At 39.9% G+C, this 17,468-nt stretch overlaps 1 protein-coding gene across 2 annotated transcripts in view; it reads right to left on the bottom strand.

Moving 5' to 3' along the window:
* The window catches only part of NKAIN2 (sodium/potassium transporting ATPase interacting 2), a gene marked incomplete at both ends in the record, with an annotated part of 592,675 nt that overhangs the window by 266,875 nt on the left and 308,332 nt on the right, over positions 1–17,468 (bottom strand). For both annotated transcript variants that reach the window (XM_081313562.1, XM_081313563.1), the window contains one exon: positions 4,437–4,517. In XM_081313562.1, coding sequence (XP_081169688.1) covers positions 4,437–4,517 — 81 coding nt within the window. The remainder of the gene's footprint in view (positions 1–4,436; positions 4,518–17,468) is intronic.

Raw genomic sequence — 17,468 nt, 5'->3', positions numbered from 1 at the left:
TAATGGGGGGGGAAACCCCAAACAAACTAAAACAGTGGGACAACCTTAAATCTCACTTAATCTTTCAAGACTACTTGAACTTTCTGTTAAAGAAAACAGCGAACAAGTTGTTTTTAGAGTGTGTGATCTTTAATGGTGCTCGTGTAGAATACTGTAATGAATAGTGGTCAGGAGTATCGGGTTGTGCGTACACTGCATCTCATGAATAAGAGTACGTGTGTTGGGTGTGAACTTTAAGAAATATTGCATTTGTGTCTCACCGTTCATAAATCAAAATCTTTTTTCCCCCTTATCTGTTATCTGTTCAGGTTCTTAGGCAAGTATTGGCAGTTACTTCAGAAAAACATGGTTAGTTGATCTCAGCCATTCTTTGAAAGTATCCATCAATTTGTCTACATTCCAAATATTTCTGATAATGCAAAGTGATTAAATGTATATATACCTCAATCATGTTAAAAAGATGGAAAAGATTTACAAATTTCATCTAACAATTTATTCTCAAAAAGTTGGTGATCTGCAGTTTGGTCAAAGTACTTTTTCTGTGACTATTATCACGACCTGACTCAATGCTCAGACGTTCTATGACTTGGGATGTATTAGTAACTACAATTGGAACATATGAGCAGCACATGATGTGGACACATCACAACAGCTTCAAAACTATCCTAGATAAGTGTGATACAGGAGACTTGAAGTGAACATCTCACAGTAGGGAATTTCCACCCAGTTCATTACGAATCTCAGTTTGAGGGTATCACAACAGAATCAATAATGATGGGGAAATAGAAGCTTCTCAAATTCACTTAAACATGGCACTAGAACACAGTATTTCATGCTAATTGAATTAAATCTTACAAAATCTAACAGAGTCTGCTTTCATATCAAACTTTTAGACTTTTTATTTGTGAAAGTATTTTTCAGAAAATGTGCAGTTGCTAGCAATTCTTTTTTTCAAGCCAGAAAGCAAAGGATATGGCTCTTTAAGTACCTCTCGATTCCCTGCAGGAACAACAACCAATTCATGCTGTATCTAGTGTTTCTTTCATACTGCTACACAGGCAGAATTCTAGACAATATATATCTGCTTTAGCATCATTGCGCAATATGTGGTCACCACATGAAAATTGTGGCTTCCCATGCTGGCAGCCTCAGAGATCCGCATTGTTTGAATGGATTAATTCACCACACAAATCAGTTCTTTTCCCCATACCATCACGTCTCTCTCCCTCTCCCTCTCTCTCTCCACAAAGAGAAAATTTGCAATATCAGAGAGAAAATCATTTGATTTCTAAAAGCCAATTCACACAAAAGCTTTAAAATAGCTTCTATACAATGATATAATACATGGTCTTAAAGGTGGAGGTGGATTAGAATGAAGCAATTCCTGGTTTATTTCATTTGCTATGATTAAAAATAACAGTGATTCTTTGTCATCTTGGAAAGAAAACACTCAGGTCAATTTAGTAAGTTTTTAAAATGTTCTACTGTGTTTTGAAATATTGAACTTTCAACTGTTTGCAATCATTGTTATATTTCTTCCAAGAAATATATTTCACTTTCTAATAACCATTTCTTGATCTGTAATGTCCTTGACAAATGACTTAATCCAAAATATGCTGGGCCACCAAGAGACATTTTTTTAGGTACTTTTAATCCATCTCCTCTGTTTTGCATATGGTTTGAGTAAGAACAGATGGATCAGTCTATTTTCAAACTCTTATCATTTTCATTTGTGTGCAACCCTGTCTGTTCTATCCTTTTAATGAACTGTATAGGTATTATTAAACCACACACAAAATTAAATAAAACCATGTATTTCATTACTTCATGAAGACAAACTATGTAGTCACTAAGTTGACAATGCCTTAGTGGCACCTAGTCAATCATTTTGTCACTGACTCATAATTATATTTTCCCTCAAAATATGCATTATATATTTGCTTTTCTGTTGTTTTTCTTCTTTATATTATTTGTGAATCAGAACAATCACAGGACTCTGGGTGGCCCATATCAGAGTAAAACAAATGAAAGATACACAAACAACAAAACAATAATGAAGACTCAACAAAATTATTTAAATGGAAGAACCCAATAGCCCAATCAGTGGTAGATAAAAAACTGTAGAAAAAGGACAGATTTTTGATTTTCCTAAAAACAAGAATGCAAGGCACCTTCTGAAGCCTTGGAGTTGGTATAATGAGATTCAATCAGGTCCCATGAATTTCACAACAGGGGACTCCTAGAAAGACTTTTTGAGTTAGACTGGCAGACTTAACTACAGCAAAGCAATGCAATATAACACTGTAATGTAACTGTATATAATATAACACTGTGCCATAAAGAGCTTTATAGGTAACTAGGCAACATATGACCATTGTTTCAAAGATAGGTCATTGTTTCAAAGATATTTCCTTACTTAAGCAGAGAAACAGAATGATTATAAAGGTAAAGGTTCCCCCGCACATGTGTGCTAGTCGTTTCTGACTCTAAGGTCCGGTGCTCATCTCTGTTTGAAAACCGAAGAGCCAACACTTGTCCGAGGACGTCTCCGTGGTCATGTGGCCGGCATGACTAGATGCCAAAGGCGCACGGAACGCTGTTACCTTCCCACCGTAGTGGTCCCTATTTTTCTACTTGCATTTTTACGTGCTTTCGAACTGCTAGGTTGGCAGAAGCTGGGACGCGGCACTCAAGATTTGAGCCACCAAACTGCCGACCTTCTGATTGACAAGCTCAGCGTCCTAACCCACTGAGCCACCATGTCCCTAGAATGATTATGGGTGGATAAAAATCAGTGGGAGGCAACGTCTGAATTCCTGTTGGCTTCCCCATTGAGTTCCCTCCTTCCTTCCCTCCCTTCCACATTTATAGGAAGGCAAGAGTTCTCAGATAACTCCTGATAGATCTGATGAGTACACAATTGACTTCTAGTCCTCCCATGGGCATGGCAGATGGATGGATGACTTTGGGACAGCCATTTTCTCAGTACAACTGCCTCACTGTGTTGTGGGGAAAAGCAAAGGGAGCACTATGATTAGGAGACTAGAAGTTAAAACATGCAAAGAAGGGTATCAGGAATTGGGCGTGTCTAGTATAATGAAAAGAAGGACTAAGGGTGACATGATAGCAGTGTTCCAATATCTAAGGGTTGCCATAAAGAGGGGGTCAACCTATTCTCCAAAGACCTGAAGGCAGGACAAGAAGAAATGGATGGAAACTAACCAAGGAGAGAAGCACCTAACAGTGAGAACAATTAATCAGTGGAACAGCTTGCTTTCAGAAGAACTGGAGGTTTTTAAGTAGAGATTGGACAACCATTTGTTTGAAATGGTATAGTATCTCTTGCTTGAACAGAGGGTTGGACTAGAAACCTCAAGGTCCCTGCCAACCCTATTATTTTATGTTCTATGCCAGGGGTGTCAAACTCAATTTCATTGAGGGCCGCATCAGCATTGTGGTTGCCCTCAGGAGGCTGGGTGGGTGTGGCCTGGGTGGGCGTGGCCTACTGGGTGGGTGTGGCTAAAGTGCATATGGCCTACTGGGTGGGCGTGGCCAGCTCTACATCATTTGCATCAAGGGTGCCTATGGGGGCCTGGGCAAGAGTGGGACAGCTCTGAGGGTCTCTGGAAGGAGGAGGGTCTCTGGGCCAGGGTCAAGGCAGTGGGGGCCGTTCCCTCACTGTTTCCAGGATGGCTTCGTGGGCCGCATGAAACCACTTCACGGGCCGGATCTGGCCCCCGGGCCTTGTGTTTGACATGTCTGTTCTATGCCCTTGGTAGGAAGTGTTCTAGTTCACAAGCCAACTCCCTTCCGCCTCTATTATTCTATTCTGTTAAACTATGAACACCACATTGTTCAGAATAAAGATGACATAAAAAAGAATAATACATACAAAGGTTTTTTTTTTACTCTTGCCCATATGTGTGTTCAGTATGTGTGTGGAAGTAAAATTGTTGACATCACTTAAAGTATAAACAAAATGCTTCAATCCTATATATTGCTAAAAAGGAAACAAAATTACAAAACAGTTGCCAATGCCAGTTATCTTGTCCTTTTTTCCACTAATTAGCAAAACTATTTTGAATATGCATACGTCTACCGAATCCACAACTCAAACTACAAGGGAAAAGCAATAATATGCACCATATTGAAAAGCATCTGATCAGTTATAGTACTCCCAAATATGAAATTAACATGATAAAAATTAGTCTATGGAAATCTTAGTCCATTCACAATCCTCATTAGAAGTTGTCCTCCTAGGTGTATATTTTATACTAATAATATTTTGTCAGTGACTTAAGACATGCACTGCTGAAGCAACCCTGATATTCATCATTTCCAAGATTACTAAAGAAATGATCACGTTTTGAGTAGTAAGAGTAAACGTCTTGGAGAGGTAAACATCAGATGATTTGGTCTATCCGGCAGTGAATTACCTTTGATAGGTCTCCAGCTTCCAAGTAGAAGCAGATAACAAATATGTTCCATGTAACCCAGAGGATTAGCCAGACAGCATACTGTTGACAAGGAAAAGAAAATAATGCATTACTATTTTTAATATATTTAGGCTTAAATGATTCTGAAAGTACAAAAATAAAAAATTCTGACATAGGCATGCATACACAGCACACAGTCATAATATTGTTACATGAAAGAGGTTAACTTGCCCTCCCAAATAAAGACAAAATGAATAGCACTTTTCATTTCACATTTATTCCATATAATAGTATGATAGAGTGGTAGTCCTCAATGAATGACAATTTGTTCAGCAACCCTTCAAACATACAACAGTGGTTATACAACTGGTACTTATGCCTGGTCCTTGACGTTATGGCCATAATAATGCTGCCATGTCACATGATAAAAATTTGGCCACTTGACAGCCTGTTGACACAAATACAGGGGTACTTGAACTCCTGCCACTTGCATATCTTCCCCCGTCTCTGCCCTTTTTGGCCACTCTGCGCAGTGGCACTCCTTGGGGGGGAGGTGACAGAGGTGGTGCTGGGTTTGGATGCCACCCATCACTGAGCCTCTACTTCAACCCAAACACTGGTAATACCACCAGCACCATGAAGATTGTCACCTCAAGCCCCACAATGTGGCCAATCACCCCAATGCCACATTGCAAAGCCTTAGCTGCACTGTCATCCATAGGTCCTGCTGTCCCCACCAGACCTTCACCAACTTCGTATTCTTCCTGTTGCTAACCAGGCATACCCAGCCTGATCCTATGCAAGACTGAGTGGCTCTGCATACCGGCATCTCAGGTCAACCAGATTATTCCATCTCTAACGATGGGGGGTGAGGTGTTACCCCCCGTTGATAGGGTTCGCAACTTGGGCATCCTCCTGGATTCACGGCTCAATTTTGAAGACCACATAGGAGCCCTGACCAGGGGGGCTTTTGCCCAGGTTCGCCTGGTGCGTCAGTTGCGACCCTATCTGGACCGAGATGCCCTACGCACAGTCACTCATGTGCTCGTGACTTCCCGTTTAGACTACTGCAACGCTCTCTACATGGGGCTGCCCTTGAGGACCACCCAGAGGCTTCAGCTGGTGCAGAATGCGGCCGTGCAAGTTGTGATGGGGGTTTCCAGATACTCCCATGTAACACCTCTACTCCGCGAGCTGCATTGGCTTCCGGTTGCCCTTCGGGTGAGATTCAAGGTGCTGGTGATGACCTATAAAGCCCTAAATGGCGAGGGTCTGGGATATCTGAGGGAACACCTGCTGCCAGCATCAAGCTCCCTTCGTGCAGTGCGCTCCCACAGGGAGGGTCTTCTCAGGGTGCCGCCAGTTAAAGATTGCCGGCGGGTAACACCCAGGGGGAGGGCCTTCTCAGTGGGCGCGCCTGCCCTTTGGAACCAGCTGCCCGCGGAGCTTAGGACTGCCCCTGACCTCCGTTCATTCCGCCGGGACCTGAAGACCTGGCTCTTCGAGCTCTCTGGCCCAGGCTGAGAACTTTTTAACTTTAACTGGGGTTTTTAGTTTTTCTCAGGGAATGATGTAATCTTTTTAAATTGTTTTTAGCTTTTGTATTGATTTTCTTTTAAATATCCTGTAAACCGCCCTGAGTCCTTCGGGAAAGGGCGGTATATAAATCTAAATAAATAAATAAAAATAAATAAAGACAGAGCTGGCTGCACCAGACCTTCTTCTTAAGGACAATCATGCTTCTCCAAACAACACACTGTCTTCTCACAATGCTTGAGAAACTTCTGAAAGCCCTGGGATTCTACTTCAGCCCCAGCACCGCATCTATTTCATTGTGTCTGTTTATTTGACTTATTTATTGGATTCAATATAAGCATTGCTTGACTCCAACTGGGCAGCTCACAATATAAAGCTTAATAAAAAAAACTTTTTACAAAACAAAATGGGATATATCCACTCTATGCAACATAACAAAAAGAAAACAAAACACAAACAACAGGGGGTCCCATTCTTTGGTCTAAGGCCTGGGAGAACAACCAAGTCAACAAGGGTGGAAAGCCCACAGGATGGGAGCCACATGGATTTAAGGGCAGCAACACAATAGAGAAAGCATGTTTTGAGCGTTCCACTGGATGGTTCTATTTAATCAAAGGGATTCAGAGTATCCCTATTTGTCAATACATACTGGCTGGGCAGAAGCTATGGGAAATACGCAATTGTTAAGATAACCCGAGCTATGCCATGTAGGACTTCATAGATAATTATCAGCATCTTGAATCATACCTAGAAGCTTAGTGGGAACAGTGCAGCTCATAGGGCAGAGGTATCATTTTGGTATGCCCATCACTGCCCATGCCAGCATATTCTGGACCAGCTGAAGCTTTTGAGTGATTTTCAGGGATAGTCCCATGTAGAGTATACTACAGTAGTCAAGCTTTATGATGACGAAGTCATGAGTGACTGTCTAAAAGGATTTCTGGTTCAGGAAGGGGTACAACTGGTGCCACAGATGGAACTTTACAAAAATCCCTTGGTCACAGCTGGCACCTATTATTCTTTGAGCAGAAGCTGCAAATTCAGGACAACTCTCAGATTACGTATCACTCTTGAGTTCAAATGTGTTGGTCCCTCAAAGAGTATAGACAGAAAATCCTCAGTTCCAAGGAACTTCAAGAGCCACAGCCACTCAGTCTTGGTAGGACTGAGTTGGAGTTAGTTCTGACAAGGATGAGCAGAGCAACTCTTGAGCGAAAGAGAGCTTGCACAAAAAAGAGGATTCTGAGAGAAGTTAGGTTTACACAGCAACCACACAGATACACTGAGGTGTGTACAAAAAGTTTTACTTGTGGGATAAGACAATAGCACAGTCCAGGAAAAAACAGTCCAGGTCATACACGAGTAATGAAAAAATAGCAGATAACAACAGTCCAAGGATTATCCGATACAAAGTCTTCTTACCAGTCCATAAGTCAAACACAGTTCTACAGGTTTAGCAAAACAGTAGCAAACCCACAAACCACGATAAACAGCAAGTAACAGCAAGCAAGAGTGAACGTAACAGAGAGAGAGAAGCTATGTCTCTAGCTCCTTCTTATGGCCGTAGGAATCAGCGCTGGCCAATCATTAGAAGGTATGATGCAATGCATTACACAGTTAAAGTGATACATTACAGTTCTATAACAATGATACAATCGTAGTTCATATATATTGCCAACCCAACCAGTTAGGCCACAGACATATACCTAACAAGTTCCTTCCCATCTGGTCTCATACAGTCTACAGGTACTGAGACAAGACCACATTTCACTTCACTTGGTTAGCTCATGGTCAATATTTGGATATGATCCACATATTCATAATGCAGAATCCTAAACTGAAGGATGAGCTCACCCAGCAGCTTCATATATAAGTAAAATAAGCAGGGAGAGAGAGAGAGAGAGTTGAGCTCTGTGGCACCTGACAAAAGAAGGGACAATTTCCCCTGTACCCAGTTAACACTGATTGAATTTGTCCAGAAACGATGAAAACCACCACAAAGTGGTGCTCCCCATTTCCGGTTCCTGCAGGTAGTCCAGAGAAGGATACTGTAGTTGATGGTACTAAAAGCTGCTGAGAGACCAAGAAGCACCAAGATGGATATACCACTTCTATCCCAGCTCCACAGTTCATCATCAAGTCAAAGCAAGGCTATCTCTGTCTGAACCCTTTCCTGAATTCTGACTGAAATGGGTCTGTGTGTCACATGAATATTCTTTCGACACATTTTGTCAATCTACATAAGTTCCACCAAAGTTCAGCTTTCCACCAAGATGCTAATAAGGTAAAGGTAAAGGTTCCCCCACAGATGCGTGCTAGTCGTTTCCAACTCTAGGGGCCAGTGCTCATCTCCATTTCAAAGCCAAAGAGCCAGCGTTTGTCCAAGGACGTCTCCATGGTCATGACTAGACGCCAAAGGCCAAAGGCGCACAGAATGCTGTTACCTTCCCACCGTAGTGGTCCCTATTTTTCTACTTGTATTTTTACGTGCTTTCGAACTGCTAGGTTGGCAGAAGCTGGGACGAGTTACAGGCGCTCACTCTGTTACGCGGCACTTGGGATTCGAGCCACCAAACTGCCGACCATTTGATTGACAAGCTCAGCGTCCTAACCCACTGAGCCACCGCGTCCCTAAGATGCTAATACTTTTCCATGAAACCTCAGATTTCCAACTGAGAGACTACTTTTGCAAGCCAAAATGTTTATTACTCATAACTTTCACTAGGAAAAATAAGCAACATACTGACAATTCTGGTAATTCTCAAACAATAATAATTTCATGCTAATCTGCCTCAACCCCATGATAATTTAATTAATTATATAAGATCATTACATTACTATTATCAAAATTGTTTTCTACCAAATCAAAACACAACTTTACAGCTATATCTTCTGATTTAATCATTTCATAAGCATGCTTAGTTGTTTCAAGCATGTAAACCAGTGATTCTGTTTTATTTGTTAAGGGTAATTATACCTCAATTTTCCACAGAATCATTATGGAATTATTGTTTTTCTTGTTTTGGACCATTTCCTATATGGCACAGAGTTAGGGAAGAATTTTGTTTGATCCATATTTTAATGAAGTTTTGTAATTCATTTTTTTCTGAACTGATTTGCAAACCAGAATGCAGCCTCTGTTCTTCTTTCGGTTAGGGGGAGAGGTTAAAAGAACAGATAAACAAGTTTAAGGAAAATTGCTTGTAAAAGCCATGTATTAAGAAAAATGTTTACAAACAGTGCTTAGGAGAAATATAAGTGAAAATGCATATGAATTTTCCATGGACTTCATAAAACTACAAAGAGATGCAGAAATGGGGTGGAATATATTTTGAGAAACAGAATGAGTCTGTGTTTGGCAGATTAACCTATCTTTAATCATGATACCCATCATCATACTTGTTTATGTATTTATATATCTAAATGATATATCCCAGAATTCTAACTGAATCCACAGTGACACTTCATACAAACATAAAACAATTTTCTTCTGCACTGTAACTTTTACAGCACTTTTACTCTCTCAATATATCACTTTTCCTGAAAAAAGAGCATATTGTGTACTAGTGTATTAAACTCCTTTATCTAAGCCAGACATGTCAAACACAAGGCCCAGGGGCCGGATCCGGCCCGCAAAGTGGTTTCATGTGGCCCCCAAAGCCATCCTGGAAACAGTGAGGGAACGGCCCCCACTGCCTTGGCCCTGGCCCAGAGACCCTCCTTCTGCCAGAGACCCCCAGTTCTGTCCCACTCCTGCCCAGGCCCCCATAGGCACCCTTGATGCGAACGATGTAGAGCTGGCCATGCCCACCCAGTAGGCCACGCCCACCCAGGTCATACCCACCCGCCCCCCCCCCCGAGGGCAACCACAATGCTCATGTGGCCCTCAATGAAATTGAGTTTGACACCCCTGATCTAAGCTGTTCCTTGACATTATTTATACATTTCCAAATAATACTAGTTTCTTAAAGAATTTGAAAGCAGAATAAAAAGTTAAGATATAATTCTCATGTCAATAAACTGCAACAGAAACATAAAGGTAATCCTTGTTTTACAATCATTCATTTAGTGATTGCTTGAATTTACAGTGGCACTACAAAAAGTGACTTATAACTACTCCTTGCACTTACAACTGTTGTAGCATCCTCACAGTCAAGGTCTTGGCAACCAGCATGTATTCACAACGATTGCAGGATCCTGGGGTCATGTGATCACCCTTTCTGGCCAGCTTCCATCAACCAAAGTCAATGGAGGAATCCAGCTTCACTTAATGAATACAGTATGTGATTCACTCATCAGCTGCAGAGATTTGCTCAACAACCATGGCAGAAAAGGTTATAAAAGTGGACACAACTCACTTAACTGACTTGCTTAAAAAAGAAAATTCTAGTTCCAATTGTGGTTGTAACTTGAGGACCACCTCTGCTTTGGTTAACGGATTGCTTCCTTTTATTTCCTGTCTTAGACTGACTGCAAGAGGATAGGAAATTTTAGTTCCTGTCTACAATTGAAAGGTTGGAACCAAAATTAATTGACCGAACCACTGTTTTGTTTCAACTCATGGCTGTTCTCAACTGAGATATGTATAGATCAGACATGTCAAACACAAGGCCCGGGGGCCAGATCCGGCCCGTGAAGTGGTTTCATGTGGTCCGCGAAGCCATCCTGGAAACAGTGAGGGAACGGCCCCCACTGCCTTGGCCCTGGCCCAGAGACCCTCCTTCTGCCAGAGACCCTCAGATCTGTCCCACTCCTGCCCAGGCCCCCATAGGCACCCTTGATGCGAATGATGTAGAGCTGGCCACGCCCACCCAGTAGGCCATACACACTCTAGCCACGCCCACCCAGTAGGCCACACCCACCCTGGCCATACCCACCCGGCCCCCTGAGGGCAACCGCAATGCTGATGCGGCCCTCAATGAAATTGAGTTTGACACCCCTGGTATAGATGAAGGATGAATTTAGGAGCATCTTAGATTGAATCCCAATTTACAAAAGGATTCAATAGGTCACACTGTAAACTTGGAAAAAACCAATTAGGCCACTAAAGTAAAAGGAACTGACAAGCTAAGGGAAAGTGCTAGCTTCAAGAATGCAAGCAGGAGTGCATAAGATGGCTGAGAATGGTTAGTGGTTATTGTCAGGTGCCAGTAAGGAAAAAATCCACATTAAAATAGATTCAAAAATTCATTTGTTTAAGTGAAGGTTCTGTTGTACAAAGAAGAGTGTTCTTATCTAGCACACTCCTTCCAGAATATTTTAATATGAATAAACTTTACCCAATGAACAAAGATAATTCTATCACCTGTATTAACAGTAATTATCAATTATATTAATACTAATTAACTGAAACTGTAATCTAACCAATCAAATGGAAGTTTGTGTATGTATCAATCCTGGGAAAAGATACCCTTCTCCAGGTATTGGCTGTTAGTCTTTGGTACTGTATTGGTCAATAAATGAATTTATACTTCAAATTAAGTATATCTTGGCTTCCATTTAAATATGGGTTTTATAGGAAGTGATCTACTTCACAAACCAACTCCAAATCATAGTTCTGAGTATGATTTCAACAAGTTACATTTGGGATTACCTTGATGACACCTTCAAAGCAGCATTAAATTGTAATTAATCAAAACCAGAAATGCAGGAGTCTACTCTTTATGTTGTGGCTGCTCTAGAAAATGAGAGATGTTGGTTAAATGTAATAATATCTCTGCTCCTTGCTTGTCACAATAATACATGTCACCAAAACTGGCCCTCAAAAATGTGCTACCATCAGCCTAAATGTTGGAGGTGCGGTGATGAAGATGCAACATATTTTCACATATGGTGGACTTGTAAAAAGGTTAAGGCTTTTTGGATAAAAGTCTGGTGGAACATGCAGAAGATTTTTAAACAGAGGTTAAAGTTTTGTCCGCAATTTTTCTTGTTGGGAATAATTACAGATGCCACAGTTGTGGACATCAAGTTGATGTTGAATTTAATTACGGCGGCAAGACTTTTGATAGGCCAATACTGGAAGAAAGAGGAACTGCCGACCATAGAGGAGTGGACTTTAAAGGTTTCCGACCTGGCAGAGATGGCGAAGATTTCGGCCTATTTGAAAGATCATTCGCAAGAACGCTATATTATGGAATGGAAAAAATGGATTGATTTTATCCAGAACAAGTATAGGGTTAAGAAGTTTTATGTAGCATTTGAATAAGTCTTCTTTCGTTTTTTTTCCTTTTATTATCTTAGTTTCTTTTTTATACATATTCAATATTATTATTATTTGTTTTATCTTATATAAGCTAGAGAGTGATGGATTTTAGAGTTTATAATTGTTAGTATATGATTGTTTATGATTGCTTTTTATATATATACCTTGTATTTAGCTCTGGGAAGTCGGGGGGGGGAGGGGGGGAGGTAGGGAGGGGGGAGGAGGGAGGGGGAAGGGGGGATTCTTAAAGGAAAACTGTATTTTAAAACTTTTCAATAAAAAAAAAATGTGCTACCATACAAGTGGCAGTTCTATAAATTCTATTTTAAGCCATAATATTTGCAAGATTTTTCTAATGCCAATTTTAAATTCCTGGCAAATTTTCATATCTTTTTCTAAAGGGGAAAAAAATCTATACACAGCTGAATTTTCCTTTGAACATTACAACTTTAATCCTCTATAAATAAGAAACACTGTGTGCTGATAGATGTAAGTACTAATTAAGTTAGATAATTAATTAATGCATGGACTCTGTTTCAGACAGGTGTGCAAAGGTGCTTTGTTTTAAGAACAGTAATTAAAGCTGTTCCTAAGCATATAGCATTCCTTCCAGTTCCTATTGTCTTCTTTGGAAGATAGGTCAATATTACCATCAACATATTGATGATATGTTAGTGAAGGGATTGGATTGGAAAATAATTAGCTCATTTTAACGGTTTGAATCAAAGACTTCCTAGCTCACAGTGGCCACAGAATGTAACTGCTCTAACTGTACTAGTTCCAATCTGATATATTGTGTGATCAATTATCCTAAAAAATCAAAGCCTCATTACAAAAATACTATAAATGTTTCAAACTTGTCAGGATATATGACCTCTAGATTGCAGACATTTAAATACCTCTTTGGGTTCATGCTTGAATTAACCAATGTGGCAATGTAGCCTAGAAGGTCTGTGGCAAGATAATGAACAAATGCTCTACCATGTCCTATTTCCACGTAGAGCTGCATTTTATGAGAGAGTTTCAAAGTGTGAAAACCTGCCCTCCTCTTTTCTGGGAACAGTAGAGAACTACATAATCTGACAGCAACCATGACATAAATTACCAGAGCCACAAATCAATAAGGTCTTTATAACAATAGAAAATTAGGATTGCCAGGCTCAACCCCCAAGAGGTATGTCATATCTTTCAGAGATACACAGAAGAGATAAATTCAATAGGTGTGCTGATTAAAAGTGAAAGAAACAGGATTTGGTCTTTTACAAAGCTCTTAAAGGAGAGCTTTATAAAGTCTTGGGCTATACAGAGATATAAATAGACATACTTTATGGACGGCATAGCAGTGATGCCATGGTACTTTCAGAGGTTGCATAAATGAGTGGGGTTTTATGGATAGAATCACCACAAGCATACTCTCTTGTGCATGATTAATTTTGGAGAGAGAATATTGGTTGCAAGGAAACAAGTTATTGTTAATGCTAGGAGGAGAATATTTAAACTAATCTCTAAGATCTCAAAGTTAATTTCTTGGTGGGAGGAGGTAATGAGTATTTTGTATAATGCAAGCTCTAAGTCTAAGAGTTTCCTATTAGATCAGCAGCAAACCTATAATTTATCTGCAGAGATAGGTGACTGAAAATAGCCATGTTGATATAGGTAGTTCTCAACATTTGACCATAATTGAGCCTGGAATTACAGCTGTAAGTCATGTCAGTTGCTAAGTCAGTCACCATGTGACTGTGCCTATATATATATATATATACTGTATGTATGTATGTGTGTGTGTGTGTGTGTGTGTGTGTGTGTGTGTGTGTGTGTGTATATATATATATATATATATATATATATATATATATATATATATATATATCCTAAAAATATGAGTCTCGGGTATATACATGTTTAAAACTAGAAACAAGGATCACCAAGACTTAAAAAAAATATTAAAACTGAGTTTTCGTCAGCACCTGCTGCCATCATCAGAGTATGGCTAATGAGCGTGTAACAGCGTGTAACGCTCCTGCCCTCCTGCAATCAATTGCATTGGTCCTGTCTCCATCAAGCACACTGATGTCTGTTTGATTTCAGGTGCTCTGCCTCTGTCCACTTGCCCCTCCTATCGGGAGGGTTCATCCTGCCACGAGCAATCCTCTCGCTGTTCATTTAACCCTTTCACACTCGCTGTTGCTATCATAGTCTGCCGCTCGCCCCTGGTACCAGCCTCGCTGTTTACCCCGGTCAGGTGCCCTCTCCCCATGTCTTTGGGTCCAGTCTGCCTTCTCATCATCATTCGCTGTGATGACAGGTTAATTGATGAGAACTTGTCATCCTCTATTTTCTCTGTCAACACAACTGCCTAACGTGTAAGCAGCCCAGGTTCGAATCTCAGAAAGGTGTGGCTGGCTGATGAGAGCAAAGCAACTTGAAATAGCTATACCAGTCTCCCTTTAATTCTTTGTTAGCAATCCAAATTTACACACACACACACACACACACACACATAGTCATGTGACTGCAGGATGCTGCAAATGTCTGTAAATGTCTGGTTGGCAAGTACCCAAAATGCAATCACATGACCATGGAGAGGTGACAGCCACTGGAATTTTGAAATGGGATTGTTAAGTACAGCTAATCCTTCACTTACATCCATTCATTTAGCAACCATTTAAAATGCACCTTAAAAGGGACTTGCAACTAGTCTTCACACCTACTACTGTCACAGTATCCTCATGGTCACATTATCAAAATTCAGGCTCTTGGCAACTGGTATGTATGTGTGATTGTTGCAGCATCCTGGGTTCATATGAATGCCATATTCCCATCTGGCTTCTAATGAGCAGAGTCAATTGGGCGGGGGTGGGGGGTGGGATTCGCTTAATGATGCATGATTCACTTAACAACTGCAATGATTTGCCTAACAGCTGTTGCAAAAAAAAGATTGTAAAATCAGGTGCTGCTCAGAATACTTTGCTTAGCAACTTACAAATTCTGGCTCCAATTGTGGTTGTAATTCGTAAGTACCTGTAGCTTTGGGGAGGTCTGTTGTAATTTTGAACAATCACTAAGGGACCAGTGGTTAGTTAAAGACTACCTGTACCAAATGCACAAAGTCTGTCTTTTCCTATGTGCATCATGTCACATGCCAGCAGTTCAGGAATGGAATTTGTCTTGCAACGCTGCAACATTATTTGCTTTCTGCATCCCACAGACATTCTTACCTGGAGAATAATCCCTTCTATCGCTAGTAGAATAAATACTTCCCTTTGACATTAAAGATAAAGAGAGGATGTCATTCTTCTGCTCTACCCATTGTTCCTTTACCTACATCATTTTGAAGCTTCTTCCTTTTCTTTACACCTACTGTTCATGTGTGTTCCTCTTTGCTGTGTGGTATCTTAATAAACCTACTATAAACAGATAGTTTGGGTGCCGAGTTCTGTTTTCAGGGATTGTAAACGTGTCTCCAAAGGCAAAGGTGTCCCCAGGTGTGATACCAGAGAATGGGTTTTGAAGTGTCTTTTAGTTTTTCCAATAGCAGAAACAAAAAGTTAGTTAGAACACTTAGAGCAGTATGATTTGGTATCAGGATATCAGATTAACAAAAAGACCCAGGGCAGCAGATCTCGTGGAATCGATCTGAAGGAAAGCTACATCTGCAGCAAATAACAGGTCTTAGTAATGCTGTCCAACTAATTAGATATCTAGACATTTATTCAACTTTACTCCTAACCTTTGTGCTCCTCTCTAAAAGCAGTAAGACTATTTAAAGCAGTAAGAGCAAACAGCTATACAAAACTATGTTTACTAAATATCCATTAATAATAGATGGAATAGTGTTCTTTATTGGGTTGAAACTAAGAGCTTTTTTGCAGGGTTGTTTTTTTATCTAATGCCTTAAATTAGTATCCTATATAATAATCTGAATCAAAGTAATACATTCCAATACATCAAGGTTTACTTATTCCTAACACATCTGAGATAGTACTCTTCATTCATGCTTTAACAATTCCAACTTTTCTTGTTTCATGCTTCCCATATTTCTTGCTCTTCGGATCTTTGAATAGCAAGGAGCTTCTTTTTCAATGTTGACAACACTGGTGACCAAATTTCCTTACAGCTTTAGTCTGTACATGGCATCAGTAATCAGAGGCGTGCCTTCCAATCTAGCATCTCACAATCTGCTTTTCAAACTATCTATAAATGATAGCTGTGTTCATACAAGGAGTTACTTACTTAATCTATCTTAGATGGCTTGATAGGGGTTACTTGCTTTATCTATATGTCTATCTACCATAGAACAATGATTCTGGCCTGCTGTCAAAATTAAACTAATTTTAATTAACTAAAAAAACCCCACCATACCATGGGCTCCTGCTTTAGTGTAATCTTGTGAGAACAACCACTAGTTTCTGATGCGACACAACAGTGTCTACTAAAGCAACTGATAAATTGACCCCTAAATTGCTCAAAAAAAGCCATAATATAAAACCACTGTATAATGGTCCAGCTGGTAGACGCTCAATTGTGCATATATAATTCCAAAGGAAATGTCATGGTTCCAATAGATGAAACCCATCAAAAGAACTTCAAGGTAAGAATTCTTCCGTAAATAACATTTTATTCAGGAAACAAAGTATCGGCACTGCATAGTTGAACCCCAAACTATTTTCCCTTCCCCTGGATACAAAGTAACACATTGCAACTCCCACCCCCAACAAGCAGTCATAAATCACATTCTCCAATTAGCCTGAAACCCAGGCTTTCTCCCCAGCTCCTCAGCCCACCAAAACATTATCAATTCGTCCTTGGGTTCTCACAAAGCAGTGTTTATAATTATGGCTAGCTGAGCTCAGCATTCATCCCAACCCCCCTTCTGCACCTAATCTCTAAATAGAAGAAAAAGCATGTTAAGAGCTAAAAAAGAAAATGGCTGCAATTTTCATCAGTTGTCAGAGTGGGAACATCCAATGTTTACAGCATTGAGAGACATTAATAAGAAAAGTTTAATTATATAATTTATAATTTTCATGATTAAAGATACCAGAGATGGAATATTTTTCTTAAATGGTCAAAAAAAAAATGAATCTCCCCAAAAAGAAATCTTTAATTATCCTAGATATATAAAACTGAGGATTGTGCTCAAGGAGTGGGGAAAAAAATGAAGCACAAAAAGTTGTAAGTTGTCTCTAAGATATATATATATATATATATATATATATATATATATATATATATATATATATATATATATATATATATAGAGAGAGAGAGAGAGAGAGAGAGAGAGAGAG

This window comes from Vipera berus (genome assembly GCF_964194415.1).
Source record: "Vipera berus genome assembly, chromosome: 1".
Classification (NCBI taxonomy): Eukaryota; Metazoa; Chordata; class Lepidosauria; order Squamata; family Viperidae; genus Vipera; species Vipera berus.
The sequence above is the reverse complement of the archived record's forward strand: the minus strand, read 5'-3'. Positions and strand labels throughout refer to the sequence as shown.